Below are 16,177 nucleotides of genomic sequence, written 5' to 3' on the forward strand. Positions count from 1 at the left end.
ATTTATTAAAATAAAAAAGTTTCATGTAACTCTACATATTAATAAATATTTATATTTATTATTTATTATAAGACCTAATAACCCAAAAATTTGATGTGACTTAGGTGCACTAATAAATTGATTAGAAAATTTTCAAATAATCTAAAAATACTAGTGTTCTAGTCATTTTAATCATTAATCTTAATTATATATATGTCTTATGATTGAAACTTGAAAGTGATAGTTAAAACTGTTGAAACGCTAATATTGCAATAGATTGTGAAGGAAAATGAATGGAGAGGAAGAGACATTTTGATTTGAATGTGTACCTAACATAGCAGGTAGAAGCAAACCTTCCTATCTCTTTGGACCCAACATGAACACGCGTAGCAATGAAACGGCTTCAAAGTAGTTGTGACTTGTGAACCTGTTTGGTATGTGACGTTGAACAAAGTAGTTGGCATATAGTGGGAGTGGGACATAATCATTTTGGATTATCTTTCTTTCATTGGACATTGCTAATGCAATCCATTATATCCATCCATTTTCTATTTGAGACTAGCTAGTCACATTCTCACAAACCCTTTTGGTTTGATGCGATTTGTGGACAATTATAAACCCCTACTACTTCATGCATATGCCCCCACAAAGTAGATACAATAGACGACCTTCATATGAAATCAACTTTAATCGTCCTCAATTTTCCAACAACCATGTTTCTCCATTGGCCCAACCAAAACAAACTCATCTCTATTCTGCTTTTCTTTTCCTTTAGATCAAGCTAGAAAGGTGATAAAATGAAAAACTAAAGTTTAATCATCCTTTAATTAAAAATACTAATTTGACTAATTTCTAATCCCTAATTTTTATTTCCTACCAAAATTTTCAACTCCTATTGATTTTTTTTTTATAAATTATTTATTAAACTAAGTTAACCAAAATATTAAGATGTCATTTCGAATATGACTCTAAAAACTTTAGTCTCTAATTATATACTGCATCAACAAAAAATAAATAAACGTACTCTCACCATATATATATGATTAAACTTAACAATATTTATATTGGGTGAAACATGAAATTTAAAATTTAAGGTGTAGAGTTTAGGTTTTAGAATTTAGAATTTAGGTTTAAAATATAAATATTAAAAATTTAACATAAAAATTTTAAGATTATTGTTTAAGGTTTCAAAATTTGGAGCATAATTGAGAGTTTGAACATCAAAATCAACTTAAATCTGTTTTATTTTATTTAGAATTTTTTCTTCATCATAATGGTGCTTGATTCAGCATTGTTATAAATAATACATATACCAGTATTGCTTATTAGGCCTTTGAAATACTTCCTTGATGGAGGCCCAAAAATCCTATATATTTGTATCCAACCATGCTACCTATACAGAAACAATCAGTTATGTGTATTAAAATATAAAATATATATTAAAAATATGGTAAATAATACATGTATTTATATACAAATAATATTATGTAATTAAGTTTTTTCAATTTATATCAATCAATTTTTTAAAAGTTATTTTGTTTATTTTAATTTTAAATTTTAAATCATAAATTTTTAACTTTAAATTTTAAATTATAAATATAAATACCAAAGTTGACTAATATTAGTTAACTAAAAGTTAGTTTCATATAAATTTTTTTATATAAATACATGATGATTTATCTAGTAGATAATTTTTTTTTATGTATACAAATTTTTTTTTCACTTGCAAAACTAATAATTTTGATGACCTAGAAATAATGCAAGAGTTCAACTGACATATTCACTAAGACACATATTAAAGATATTATTAGTAAAGTTTTTAGTAAATGTACATTAAAAAATATTTTTTTATTTTTTTAAAGATTTAATTAATATATGTCCCAAAAAATAAGTTAATATTATTATTAATGGAAGATTTTAACTTTTTATTTTAACAAATACATAATAATTACATTAAAAACTTAACTTTGCATATTTTTTTATAATAATTTTTTTTTTGGTTGCCCATGGTATCCCCCAACCCGACAGGTCAAGGACTAATCTGTCGCGGATCTGAGTTCCATTTAAGGGGTCTGCCGCTGACCAATGGGTTGCTGCATGCACAAGGCAGGATTCGAACCCCCGACACTTGTTTAAGCAGACGAGTGAGCTAACCACTCGACCAACCCAAATTGGTTTAATAAATTTTTTATTAATAATTTTAATTTATAGTCTTAAGATACATGTTAGCTAATTTTTTTTTATACCAATTTTGTTATTCTTAGCTAAGCCCATAATGTAAATTGTTTTGGATAACCCATCTCTATTTCCCAAGCTCCAAAAGAAATGGTAAAAACCTAAAAACAAGGCAAGTTGTATTGTTTTGCCTTGTACTAATTGGTATGGTCTATAAATTGTTACCATTTACCACACCACACTGTCCCTTCAATGATCAGAGATATTTTTTCTTGGGACATGAAAAATGTTACTTCTTTCTAGACACCATAAACATAAAGGAGCACTAAAAACCACATTTTCTTCCTTCTTTCTTTCTTTTCATTTACCATTCCCTTAAATGCAAAACCAGACCCTATTTAATGACCCCTTATGTGTGTGAATATGAATATCAATACTGAGTCTGAAGTGCCTTTGTCATTTGTACCAGTTCACTGTTCTCACTCCTCACACCCTCAAACTTTGACCACTTGGCACAATCTAAGCTCCACACACCATTAGTACTATCTTACAAAAACTTAAATGCATAATTGAAACCTGTGTCTATTTAAGTGGTGAAGAATTTAGTGGTTGGTGTTCATCTCCATTGTTTTCTTTTGCATTGTTAGTGTCTAGAGAAAATGAGTTATTTGGGTGTAGGTGTTAGTCCTGGAACAGTTCCAGTGTACCATAGTACAAACCTGAAATTGTTGGATAAGAGGATCAAGATAGCTGAGTTGGTGTTAAGGTTTATGATTCTTGGTCTTGGAGTTGTTGCAGCTGTTCTTATTGGAACTGATTCACAAGTGAAGGTGTTTTTCTCCTTTGAGAAGGAAGCTAAATTTACTGATGTTAAGGCTTTGGTGTAAGTATCTATTAATCTATGTTCTATGTTAATTTCTAGCAATAAAAGTGTTGTCCTAATTCATTAGTTTTTGATGGATTAAAAAACTTTGCAGATTCTTGGTAGTTGCTAATGGTTTGGCTGCTGGATACTCTTTGATTCAAGGATTCCGTTGTGTTGTGAATTTGGTTAGGGGAAGTGTTCTCTTCAACAAGCCCTTAGCTTGGGCCATTTTCTCTGCTGATCAGGTACCCTTTTATATTTGAAAGATCACATCCTGCTTTTTTTTGTTGTTGTCTTATACATTGTGGTCAAAACTCAAAACACAAGATTATCAAGATTCTTGCATCAACATCTTGCTTTTTCCTCAAACATTTTGTTGCCATGTTGATTAATATCACTTATTTTTTTATAAATTCATGGAAAGACATAATAAAAAGATAATTTATCATTATGTCCATAGTGATATAACATGAGTGACAATATATATATTTTTATTTTATAATTTTAAGTTTTCTAAGTTCCACAAGTTTAGGTAAACTTTCAAGTTTGATAGGCTTAATTTAAAAAGGAAGTTTTATTTGTTTTTTCTGCACATCAACTTGGTGTATGAATTATGAAATGAGGTGATGAACCCATGTGAAATTAATTAGGCAAAACTGTCATAGGACATAGTGTGAATTATTTGATTGACTTTTCTTGTTGACTTCCAATACAAAGAATATGATCTGATTTAATATGCTATGGAGACTCAAAGAGAGTAGGGTCAGTTTGGAAAATATCATAGATAGAGACTCTGTTTCTCTTAACCTTTCAATTTTTCACACTTAAATGTTTTAGAAAAAGTTTGTTTTAATCTTTACAAATAAAAAAAATTAATAATTTGAAAGGAGTTAGGATAACATATCAGAAAAATACATAGTTAAATGTAAGAGGTAATGATGACCCACAAAATTGAGGTGTTTCAATATCAATCATGAAATATTAATGTATGGCCCATTGAGGGACCACTTTGGTTTTAGGTACCATATCATAAGATATACTTAACCTCAAGGTTTGGTATGTCACAAATGCCTTCTGATTGTTTAGATTTTTAATATGTGGTTGGGAATCTCCAAAGCAATTACATTTCATGGGTATGGTAGATGTGCCCTGCCCCACAACTTGTATAGACTTTTATTGTACAAATATTTTTCTCTCTTCTAAATACATCATTCCCAATTCCCAAAGAATAGGTCCCCATTCAGTGTCACCAAATAAGTTTTTTTTTTTTTTTAATTCATATATATAATGAAAATATGAGAATGATTAGTGCTCACTTTTTTTTTAAATACTTTTTATTATGGGAAAGTATGAGGAGCCAATGAAATATTTGTATAATATGTACAATGGAAATTTAGGGAGTATTAGAGATATAATCATTAGTGTTATCTTTTCCCATCAGCTGAAGCTTTTAGGATGAGTAGTATCATGACATGGTATTAGAACTTTAGATCCGAAAGGTCAACAGTTCGATCCTTGGTGAACCTGAAAATCAGCCCATTGTACACATTGTATAAATAGGCCATTGTCTTCCTAGCTGGACTCTTTTATTATATATAATATATAAAAATATTTATTTTTGTTATTTTCAAAATTTAAATTCAAGACTTATTAGTTAAATTATAAGAAATTTACCATCTCAGTTATTTTTACACACATTTAATAGATAAAAAAGTGAATCAATAAATATGTTTACACACATTGATATTACTAGAAATTCAAAGGTACTGATAATATGTTTTGGGAATGTATGCAGATAATGGCATATGTAACAGTTTCAGCAGTGGCGGGTGCAGGGCAATCAGCAGTGTTTGCAAAGGAGGGGCAGCAAGAACTGCAATGGATGAAAGTATGCAACATGTATGAGAAATTCTGCAACCAAGTGGGAGAAGGAGTGGCTAGTGCTGTTGTAGCTTGCATCAGCATGGTGCTCCTCTCTTGCATTTCTTCTTTCACTCTCTTCCGTTTGTATGGTCCTAACAAAACCAAATCTGCTGCTTGGTAATAATAATGCATTACTCTGCAACTAAGAAGTAACCTAGCTAGCTACCTCTGTTTTGGACCATTACAATAGTTATTTATGTAATTTAGGAAACAAAAATGTTTTTTTTTTCTCTTGTGTACGCCTCTTTGAATATTTTTCATTTTTTGGTATACTATCAAAAGATTAAAAATGTACAAAAGAGATGTACACAATCTTAGTGCATGTAACATTCTACTTTTTTAAGACATGGTTCTTTTTGTGTATATGTATGGATCTAGTTGTGGTGAATGATGTTGTTATTTGATAATATGAAAGGATATTTTACTGATCAAGGGCTTAATTATTTATGCCATTTAAGTTGAAAGTTGTTGACTTCTTTGTTATGTGCGTGGAAGGTTAATAATCAAGAGACATGATTCTGAATTAGAATATATGTGATAGATGCTAGTTTAAGTAATTTTGATATTTTGTTCTAAAATATCAATGGAGCATATATGTCTATGATCAATACATAGCTACTCATGCCAATCTCCACTTTTTAACACTCAAAGTTCTTATTTGCTTTCTACTTTTTTTTCTTTCATCACTTTTATTATTTTGCCAGAGTATTAATAAATTAAAGGATTTTAGAGGAAAAAAAAAATCTTAATCAAAGGAAAGAAGAAAAGTAAGAAAACCAAATTTTGTGGTGAATGTTATTAATGTGCACAATTTGTAAATGACATGGCATATAATTTGCGGGTATCTAAATCCGGATGAGTTAGCGAATGATGCTAGCACACAAGGACTTGTTTCAAATTTTCTGACTCATTTCAAATTTTCAAGGAAGTTTTAAGCAAGAAATGTATTAAATAGCTAAATAGCAAGTGTGAGCAGTTTAAAGTTTAGTCTCACGTTAAAAAACTGGTAAGAAGAAGTAAGAAATATCAAATTCGGTTCGATTCGGTCGGTTTGACCAAAAACCTGCTCACCCGGTTACTTGGCCAGGCCAAAGCCACTCGTTGGACCGCTCATGTTTCAGACCCGGACCGGATAATTTTTTTTTGGGGATAAAAATGGAAACGACGTCGTTCGAAGCCAACCCCAAGCCCAAATGCCCTAATTCTGCAGTGCAGTGATCACCCACGACCAAGCCTCAACGTCTCTCTTCTCTAGGGTCTCTTTCGCGCCACTCTCTCCCTCAAGCTTTCTCACCTCTCTCACGCCACTCTTGTCTCCGGTGTCTCACTTCTCTGGCAGTCATCGTTTCAGACTCAAGCTCGTCACGCTGTGTCCTCACCGTCTCAAGCTCAGTCGCCGCCGTTCTGCGCTCGCTTCGACGGCGGCAGAATCAGACGGAACTAGCATCTGGTCCCTCGGGTGGTGGTCATTGTCGTCTTCTTGCTTCCGCCGTCAGTTCAGTTGGTCAGCTTCCTTCCTTCGCCGTCAGTTGGTCCGTGGCAGGTGCTGAGGTGAGCTTCCTTCGGCCCTGTTATTTCTTTTTCAATTTTAATTGCTGTATATCATCACTACACCTCGATTTTGTTGCTGAAAGTTGAATTTGTTGCTGAAATAATGATATAGTTTTTTTTTTTTTTTGTTGCTGTAAATCATATTTGTAGGTAAAGTTTTTGTTGCTGAAAATTATCCTAGTTGATTTGTTGTTGAAAATTATGAATGAGCTGAATTTGTTGCTGAATATATTGCTCAGCAAATTTTTTCGTTGCTGGAAAACATGTTGAATTGATGAAGCATTTTATTGTGACAGATGAGTATGATAGAATACCTATCTTTTATTGCTTTTAAATTGTTGCTCTAAGTTCAATTTGTTGCTGAATATCACTTAACTAAATCTTTTATTGTTGTAATTCTTTTATTTCTTTTGTCCCTGCATTCCCCTCTTCTATCTTTTTCAATTTTTCCTTTTCCCTTGTCCTTGTCAATTTGTTGTTGTAAATCATTACTGAACCATCTTTTGTTGCTGTGAATTTGTTGCTGTATTGAGCTAAATTTATTGTTGCTGTTGAGTTTAATTTGTTGCTGTAAATCATCTTTTGAACTATATTTTTTGTTGCTGAAAATCATGGGTGAGTTGAATTTGTTGTTGAAAATCGTCACCAAGATGAATTTATTACTGTAAGAATAGATAGTTTCTGTGTAGAGACTCATAGTCTTAGTCTTAGCCTTTAATTGTAATAATAAGAGTTGATTTAATATTGAGTATTGACAATTACATAGGCAATATTGGACTATTTGTATAATGTGGGTATTTGATGGATTGATTTATAAATTAGTTGCATTTATGTTTTTGATTAGTTTGTTAATCATTAATTTCCTGAGTGTGTTATGTTTTGCTTTCTTTTTTATTTAAATTAAAAAAGTATTTTGTATTAGTGACTTATGTTTATATAGTTAGTTATGTGACTTATATATACAAGTTGATACTTAATTATTATTATGTTTGTAAAGAATTCATTTTAACTTTTTTTATAATTTTATATTTTTATTTAATTATGACTAGATCAACTGGGTGGTGAATCAGTGACCCACCGATTGAATTAGTGATCCGGTGATCCAGTCGTATGACCGAATAAATTACCGGTTCGATTTTGATAACCAATGATAAAAAGTTTATAAGATGAGAGATCTATTAATTAACACTTTAAAATTTTGAATTGAATGTAGTGTCTTTTTATTTTATGTTCTCTCACTTGATTTTTTGTCAAAGTCTTTTCAGTGGTCTTTTCAGTGGTCGAGATAATTTCATTTGTACAATTTCTATTTTATATTTTTTATTGTATAAAAGAATTATTTATTTCACTTATTTTTTATCAATTATTTTAATACTAAACATAAAAATAAAAGCCGTTAAAAAATTATACAAATATATAATATTATTCTTATTTGGGATTAGGATTCTATTTCATGAATTAAGTTAGAGAAGTTTTTTAGAAAAATAACTTAATTCAAAAGTAAAATTTGATATTCACGTCCTAAATAATCACAATGTTTTTTTTTCTTTTTTCTTTGTTCACCAAGAATAATTAAATGTAAAATCACAATTAGGAGTTTTAATTCATCCTCGTAATACTTAAAAAAAAAATAAATTTGAATATATATAAAAAGTTTTAAAAGAATTGAAAAGATAAAAAAATTTGAATTTTTTTTCGAAAAATTAAGAAGATAATTAAAAAAATAAATTAGAACTCCTAATTAATAATTATTGTTGTCCAATACATATTATTTAAGGTTAATACATGTCTTAAAGATATATTTTAATAATATTATAAAAATATTTTATTAAAAATTATTAATTTTTTTATATTTTTAATATATTAAATACATAAAAAAATTTAAAATTTTTTCTTATTATCATTTAAAATGTGAGCTTGTTTATATTCAAAACTCCTAATCATTTTTCTTAAACATATTATTGTTGCCCAATACACAATTAAACAATGAACAAACAGAAAAATAGTCATATTCGTTTTTAAAAAATTACTTATTTTTTAAATTGGTTTTTGAAACATATTTTTTTATAAAATATTCTTTTTAAAATTTTATATTAGTCATATTAGTTATTTATTTATGTTACTAACAATGTCAAAATTCATTGATATAACACGCTAGATAAAACCAAACTACAATACACATTTAACGATTAGCTACTAACATAATAAATTTATGTAATTAGATTAAATAAACTCTAAATTGAAAAAACTTTTTATTTGTGGTTGATTTTATAATTTTATAAATTTATTATGTCAGTAGTTATATATATATATATATATATATATATATATACTGTGGTGTTATTTAATATAAAATAATATTATACATTTAAATATTTTTATTAATTAAATTTAATTAAGTTAATCTAATATAACAAAAATTAGTATAACTAATACTATTTTGAGTTTTATTATTTAATTAATTTAGTTAAACTTAGTTCATAAAAAAATTTAAATATATAGTATTATTTTTTGATATGCTATATTATCAACAAACTTTAACGAAAGTGATGAAAAGATTTAAAATCTTTAGAGCTTGTCTAAAAAACATTTAACATGAGAAAAAAATTTTATTTTTTTAAAAAGAATTTATTTTTAATATATTAAATTATTAATAAATAGAATTTAAATTTAAAAAGTGTACGAGTAGATTTAGAAATTAGACTCTTTTTATTCTGATATATAAATAAAAAAATGAGAAAATTTATGGGCTAGCATTTTTATTGAAATTTAGCCATTAGATGTTATCTCACACCATTAAAAAAAATGAGTAATTTTATATCATTAGATGTCATCTCACACTATTAAAAATATTGATGATAACTAATTAATGGTTATACATTACAAATTCTGCTGGTCTTCGGCATTTCTATAAAAAAATAGGAATTAAAATTTTTAGAATAATTCAAATTATTCATTTTTAATGATTTTAAAATAAAAAAAATAATTGTTGAACGGGTTTTAATTCCTAACTTTCTAAATTCTTAAAGAATAAATTTAAATTAAAAAAATTTGGTGATCAATTTACAAAACGGGTGAACATTTCGAGGACGGATTTGACATTTTATTCGACGAAACAAATGAATACTGAATCGATCATCTTCACTCCTCTCCCTCTTCTTCATTTGACCGACCTAACTTAGATTCCTCTCCAACTTTCTGGGCGCGTCCCAATATTTGTTCCCCTCCCAAAACCCTAACTTTTCATCATTTACAGACACCCTCTGCTTCCTTATCATCAATCAACTTACCGAGTACCGCCACCTGACCTCTCTTTTTCAGCTTCCCCAACTACAAATTGTTGATCATGTCGGAAAAATTCTCGGCGGCGCTTCGGATTGGGGACCTCAACGATTTCATAGCGCCGTCTCAGGCATGCATAGTATCGCTCAAGGGCTTGAAAGCGAACGCCAACAAGCCCGATTCCGAGGTAATTTCCGCAACTCACTTTTCAATCCTCTTCTTGTTATAGAAAGAAAATAAGTGTTCTTTTGTTTAAAAAAAAATGCTCTTTTTTATATTCAGCTGAAACTTTCATTGTTTTTTTCTTTTGGGTCTTTATTCATATATAATTTTCGTTATTGGTGTGCCGGTAGGTTTCAGTTGGCAGAAGCAAGCAAGTTCAGTCAGAGCCTGTTAAGATTTCTCTAAAGGATTGTTTGGCATGCAGGTTTGTCCTCTCTTAACATTCAGCGAGTGTGAAGTGATTTTTTTTTAGTATTATTATTACTTTTTTTCCCATGACCTTGGACATCCAGCGAACTTTCACTAGGAAAACAATGAAAAGTACACTAGTTGATGATTGAATTTAGACCTTTCATGACGTTTTTGTTCTGTCAGTAATATTATGATTGTGATAGGGCTGTATTGGGATTTTGGACTACGGGATTATGGAATGATCAGATCACTTTGCATCAAGATGAAAACATTCTATGAATTATGAGAGAACTGATATACAAAGACATAGTAGTTTGTTGTTGGAGATATAACCGCACAATGCATGCTTAGGAGTCTTAATCTTATAATATAGCTTAAGGAGAGTTGGTATTTTAATTTATGTTGAAGCATTTATTCGTTTTGGCTCTTAGAATGCAATAAAGGGTGTATTGGATGAAACTATTTTAGAAATTACTTCTAAGACACTAGTCCAAGTTGTTCTTTATATCAAAAGCAACTCTTTCCAAATTCTCTAAAAAGTCGAAAATTCAAAGTCTGAGAATCAGAACATCCTTAAAAACCCAATTATCAGAATTCCACAATGCCTAAGCAATTTATTTATTATCCAAACAAAACCCTTAGCACCATAAAGAAGACTTCGATCTTCTATAAAGAATTCATTAAAGTTGAAATTTATATAGAAGGATTAGATATTAGCAGTCTAAAATAGATTTATGGGGAAATATTCTGAAGGTTCTGAAGGCCAAACATGAGAATCTGGGTTACACCAAGGGAAAGTTTTATGACTGACCATCCAAGATACCTAATGTCAATAGGTCATACGTGTGGTTATTTTTTAGCATTAAAAAAATAAGATATTCCCCTATGTTTATGGGATGGTTAATAAGGCCAATATGGCTTACATAATGAGTTTTTCTGACAATACAGTGGCTGTGTGACATCTGCGGAGACAGTTATGCTGGAGAAACAAAGTTTGGATGAGTTCTTATCTAATATTAACAAAGGGAAAGCAGTGATTATGTCTGTTTCTCCCCAGTCAAGGGCCTCCCTTGCAGCTCATTTTGGCATTTCTCCCCTTCAGGTGATGCTTTAGATATTTGCTTTTAGTCTATGAATTGAAGTCTATGAATTATGTGGCTATGCCATTATTTAAACAACCATTTTGAATTCTAGCCTGCTACATTCAGTTTCTATGAATTCTGGCTTGTTTGGTTTATCTTTGTACCAGAATGCTTTTCTCTTATTCTTTTACTCATGGTTTAAATGTGAAATATTTGCTATTACAGGTTTTCAAGAAGCTGACAAGATTTTTCAAATCATTGGGAGTGAAGGCAATTTTCGATACAAGTTGCAGTAGAGATTTAACCCTTATTGAATCTTGTATGGAGTTCATGTCAAGGTACAAACAGAGTCAACTGTCTGATGATGAGAAGAATAAGTCGAGCCTACCTATGATTGCTTCTGCATGCCCAGGTATATAAATTTAACTCTTTATTAGTTTTGGTAATGGCTACATTTAAGGCCTGGTTGTTTAATCTAATTAAACGAGACCAATACAGACTTCTAAGAATTATATAAATATTTGTGAAAAGACTAAAAGTTTAAGAGCATTTCCTATAAGCTAAAAAAAGTACCTTATGTAATAGACTCTTACTGAAAACTATATGATAAAAAACACTCCTTTTTCTTATCTCAACCAAATGCACTCGAAAACTGTCTCAAGCACATACACCTGGATGCTGGACAAAACGATATTGTGATTTGTGAAAGTACTTGGCTTATATTTAATATTACCTGGAGAAGTATTGGAGAAATATTGGATTTGCAATTGTTTTTGGTACTGAATTTGGAAATAGGAACTTCAACTGGGATCTTAACTTATTAATTCTGTAAATTTTCTGTCTTGATCACAAAAAAAAAAAAATGAAAAATGGCTTCTTTCTTTAGTTACTAGTGACTTTATGGTATAGCATTTGGAGTTTGAGATAAGGAAGGGGGAACTGAAAATTTTACTTTCAAAGTATTTAGAATAGGTTTTAGTGAGGATTCAAGTAGGAGGGAAAAATGCTAACTGATTGCTGTGATGTGAACATATGTTTTCAGGTTGGATATGCTATGCAGAGAAGCAACTTGGGTCGTTTGTTTTACCAAATATTTCAAAAGTAAAGAGTCCACAACAAACAATTGGAGCCATCATAAAACACTATTTATGCCAAGATATGGGGCTTAGGTAGGGTGTTCACTCAACATAATAAAGTTTCTACTGATGAAAACTGAAAAGGTCCCCTGTTATTTTTATGATAATATATGATGTCTTAATTTTTTTGTTATGCTGAAAAAGAAGCCAACATTTCCAGTTATCTATGTAGTGAAATGCTTGGAAATTATTTAACAGGCCTGAAGAAATTTACCACGTCACTGTTATGCCTTGTTATGATAAAAAGCTTGAGGCTGCTAGGGATGACTTCGTTTTCCAACCGGAGTCCCATGATGAAGGGAGTGGGAATGAAGATAACATGATGACAGAGGTCGATTCGGTACTCACAACAGGAGAAGTTTTGGAATTGATTCAGGTTAGTATTCTCCATGCATCTCAGCAGTTTTGTGAATTCATTCACTTCTATCTAATGGTTTGTGAATAATTTTCTGCTCTGTTTCTATTTTGCAGTTAAAAGAAGTTGATTTTCAAAGCTTAGAAGAATCTCCTTTGGATAGACCGTAAGAAACTAAAAACTGCCTCTATCTTTTAGTTTCTTGTGTTTATGAAATAGTTTAGATGTGATGCACTTTCATGCAGGTTGACAAATATTAATGAAGAAGGTTACCTTTATGGGGTCCGTGGAAGCTCTGGAGGTTATGCAGAAACAATTTTCCGATATGCCGCTAGAACTTTTTTTGGAAGACAGATTGATGGCCCTCTGAACTTTAGAAATATACGGAATTCAGATTTTCAGGAAGTTACACTTGAGGCAAGTTTTCTTGTGAAAATATTTATATAGCTTTTTTTGTTTATGCTCGAGTATATGAAGGTTGTCAAAGTATTTAAGATATTGCATATTCATGCATAATAACAATTTATGGAATATATATCATTATCTTCATATAGTGATATAAATTGTTTTCTAATGTCTATATAGGTGGAGGGGAAAACAGTGTTGAGATTTGCTCTCTGTTATGGTTTCCGAAACCTGCAAAATGTTGTCAGAAAAGTTAAAACTGGTAAATGTGACTATCATTTCCTGGAGATCATGGCATGCCCGTCAGGTATTGCATTTTTCCTTTCCATCTCAAATGTTTTTTGATGGAGCCTTTTATTTATATGTTGATTTAACATGCTATTGATTTTAAGCAGGTTGCTTGAATGGCGGAGGTCAAATTAAACCAAAGAAAGGGCAATCTCCCAAAGAATTGAGCCAGTTGTTGGAAACTATTTACATGGAAAATGTAAGAACTGTTGCAAACTTGCCGTTAGTTTTCATGAATGATATAATTGTGGGGCATTGTAATTTAAGTTTTTTCTGCATTTTTCTCCTTACAACATTTCTGAATCAGTGAATGACTAAATTTCTGTATATGCTAGATTCGTGTAGCAGAACCATTCGATAACCCCATCGTAAGAGGCTTATATGACAAGTGGCTCGAGCAGCCTGGCTCCGATAAAGCCAAGAGACACCTTTACACGCAGTACCATCCCGTCGAGAAAAGCATTACCTCTCAATTGCATAATTGGTGAGAAAATTTCAGAAGTGAAGTTTGAACAGAAATGGGGTTGAAAGGAACAGGACCTTTTTCCCAGTAATTTTCTTCAATTAATCTTGTGGTATCAGAAGGGTCAATGGGTCATCATCATCCAATTTTGGTAGTGGGCAGTTTCTTTTTTTTCTTATGTATATATAGTTTACACCCTCCATATTTATACCAACCCCAGTCACCACCATTGAGTTTTGTATTGTATACCCTTCATCTCAAGTCAACCCAATTAGATTGCAAATGGAAAAATCACTTAGATATTTGTTTAGTTTTTTTCCCTTGGAGCCACTATTATTTGTGGGATCCAGGTTTGTCAATAATTTCAATGTGTAGATAACTAAACATACTGTTTTGTGTGTTGTTCCAACACATCTGCCAGTTCATTCCATGTATTAACTTCTAATGACAGTTGAGTTTAGTAAGGAAGCAAGTAAATCTTGACTATAGAGTCGAATAAGAGGCTATGGGTTATGTGTTGCTCTTTGCTGTAAACTTCTTTAATTGATATGTACAAGGTTTTATTAAAATTTAAACCGTTTCTAAATAAAGACAATCTTTTTTCACTCTTTAATATCCACTAATTTGACGAAATTCCTTTACTATGATGCTAAAGTTATTTGCAATTATACGTGACTGGTTTTCATCCGGTTCGACGGTTCAATGGTAATTTTCTAATTTTCCAATTTTGATATCTGTTTGAATCGCTTTATCTATCGGTTTGCAATTCGACCGGTTCGACCAATCGATTCAAACCGATTTTTAAAACTTTGTCGTATCTTTTTTTTGCTTTGTGAATTTGTAGCCCTTCAACTTTTAAAATATATAAATCAACCCATCAACATTGCAAAATATATAAATTAGTCAAATATAAGCATGTAACTTTTTTTTTCTTTTTGCCAACGAATTATAACTCAAATGACATAAATACGTTCGAATATAAATTACACATTAAAAATAATGTAATATATAATTAATTTAGTAGATAATTTTTTATGTATATATAATATTTTTTATTTATTTGTGATAAAAAATTGCATAAATAAGTTTTTGGTTCCGTAAAATATATGGACACGTATTTTTTGGTAAATATAACTTAAGGTATTTAGTTTTGCCTTTTATCGATTTTTTCTATTAAATTTAAATGCAAACACCATAAGATAGGACACTAAAATATATGGACACATGGTTTGCAAAAGGGCAAAACACAGAAATAAGCCAAGGGAGAAAATAATTTACGTGAATAAGCCAAAACGAAAACTGCTTCATGAATCTACCAACACATGTTTATATGTAGTTCGAACCAGCTTGGTTCGAACTCCATTTCTACATAATTCGAACCAGTTTGGTTCGAATTATACACAAACACATGCACAAACATAATTCGAACCAGCTTGGTTCGAATCACACACAGTAATTTATGGTATAATTCGAATTATGCTGTTAAAAAATTAATAATTTATTAAAAAAATTTTATTAAAAAATTTATTAAAAAAATTAATAATTTAAAAATTAAAAAAATATATATTTTTATTTCATACGTTAAAAAAAAGCTAACAAAATATTTAATTACGAGACTTCTTTAAAATATTAATGAGCTATCAATTCGAATTCCATACAATACTTTTCTGTCCATTTTTAATAGTTCATGAATATTTTTTAATAAATTTTTTTAATAAATTTTTTTAATAAATTTTTTTAAATTATACTACAAAAAATATTTTATCCTATGCAAAACAATTTAAAAAAAATGGCTTAAAAAATGTTAGGAGTACTATAAAAATTTGTAATGTTATAATAACTTAGGTAAATACATGCATGTACTCAAATTTTAAATAAAATATTATACATAGTCAATAATAATTTAGAAATGAAAGAAAATATTTTATTCCATACAAAATAATTAAAAAATATATTTTATTCTATACAAAATAATTTTAAAAAATGGCTTAAAATATGTTATGAGTACTATAAAAGTTTGTAATATTCTAGTGATTTAGGTAAATACATGATAAAAATATTTTTTCTTTAATTTCTAAATTATTAGTGACTATGTGGAGTATTTCTTTAATGTCTTAAGTCATTAGAACATTACAAATTTTTATAGTATAGTACTTCTAACATTTTTTAAGGCATTTTTTAAATTATTTTGCATAGAATAAAATATTTTTTTATGGTATAATTTAAATAAATTTATTAAAAAATATTCATGAGCTATCA

General features: G+C 29.7%; 2 protein-coding genes across 3 annotated transcripts; both read left to right on the plus strand.

Annotated features, from left to right (window-relative positions):
* Positions 1-2,397: 2,397 nt before the first annotated feature.
* Positions 2,398-5,374, plus strand: LOC107638709 (CASP-like protein 2B1). The gene is made up of 3 exons (XM_016342071.3): positions 2,398-3,037; positions 3,132-3,264; positions 4,815-5,374. Exons 1-3 carry the CDS (start codon positions 2,814-2,816, stop codon positions 5,061-5,063), a joined length of 606 nt encoding a protein of 201 aa, XP_016197557.1. The 5' UTR covers positions 2,398-2,813; the 3' UTR covers positions 5,064-5,374.
* Positions 5,375-6,127: 753 nt separating this feature from the next.
* On the plus strand, positions 6,128-14,437 carry NAR1 (ferredoxin hydrogenase). Of its 2 annotated transcripts, none has more exons than XM_016342072.3 (12): positions 6,128-6,493; positions 9,815-9,962; positions 10,129-10,202; positions 11,138-11,291; positions 11,497-11,683; positions 12,314-12,440; positions 12,606-12,783; positions 12,879-12,928; positions 13,008-13,179; positions 13,348-13,474; positions 13,563-13,654; positions 13,791-14,437. In XM_016342072.3, exons 2-12 carry the CDS (start codon positions 9,840-9,842, stop codon positions 13,941-13,943), a joined length of 1,437 nt encoding a protein of 478 aa, XP_016197558.1. In that variant the 5' UTR covers positions 6,128-6,493; positions 9,815-9,839; the 3' UTR covers positions 13,944-14,437. The 2 variants fall into 2 exon arrangements, with proteins under 2 accessions (XP_016197558.1, XP_088340128.1); XM_088484002.1 differs by having other exon boundaries at positions 6,152-6,493; positions 9,750-9,962.
* Positions 14,438-16,177: the final 1,740 nt, after the last annotated feature.

The sequence above is a fragment of the Arachis ipaensis genome, chromosome B4 (genome assembly GCF_059453495.1).
Source record: "Arachis ipaensis isolate K30076 ecotype BB chromosome B4, ASM5945349v1, whole genome shotgun sequence".
Classification (NCBI taxonomy): domain Eukaryota; kingdom Viridiplantae; phylum Streptophyta; class Magnoliopsida; order Fabales; family Fabaceae; genus Arachis; species Arachis ipaensis.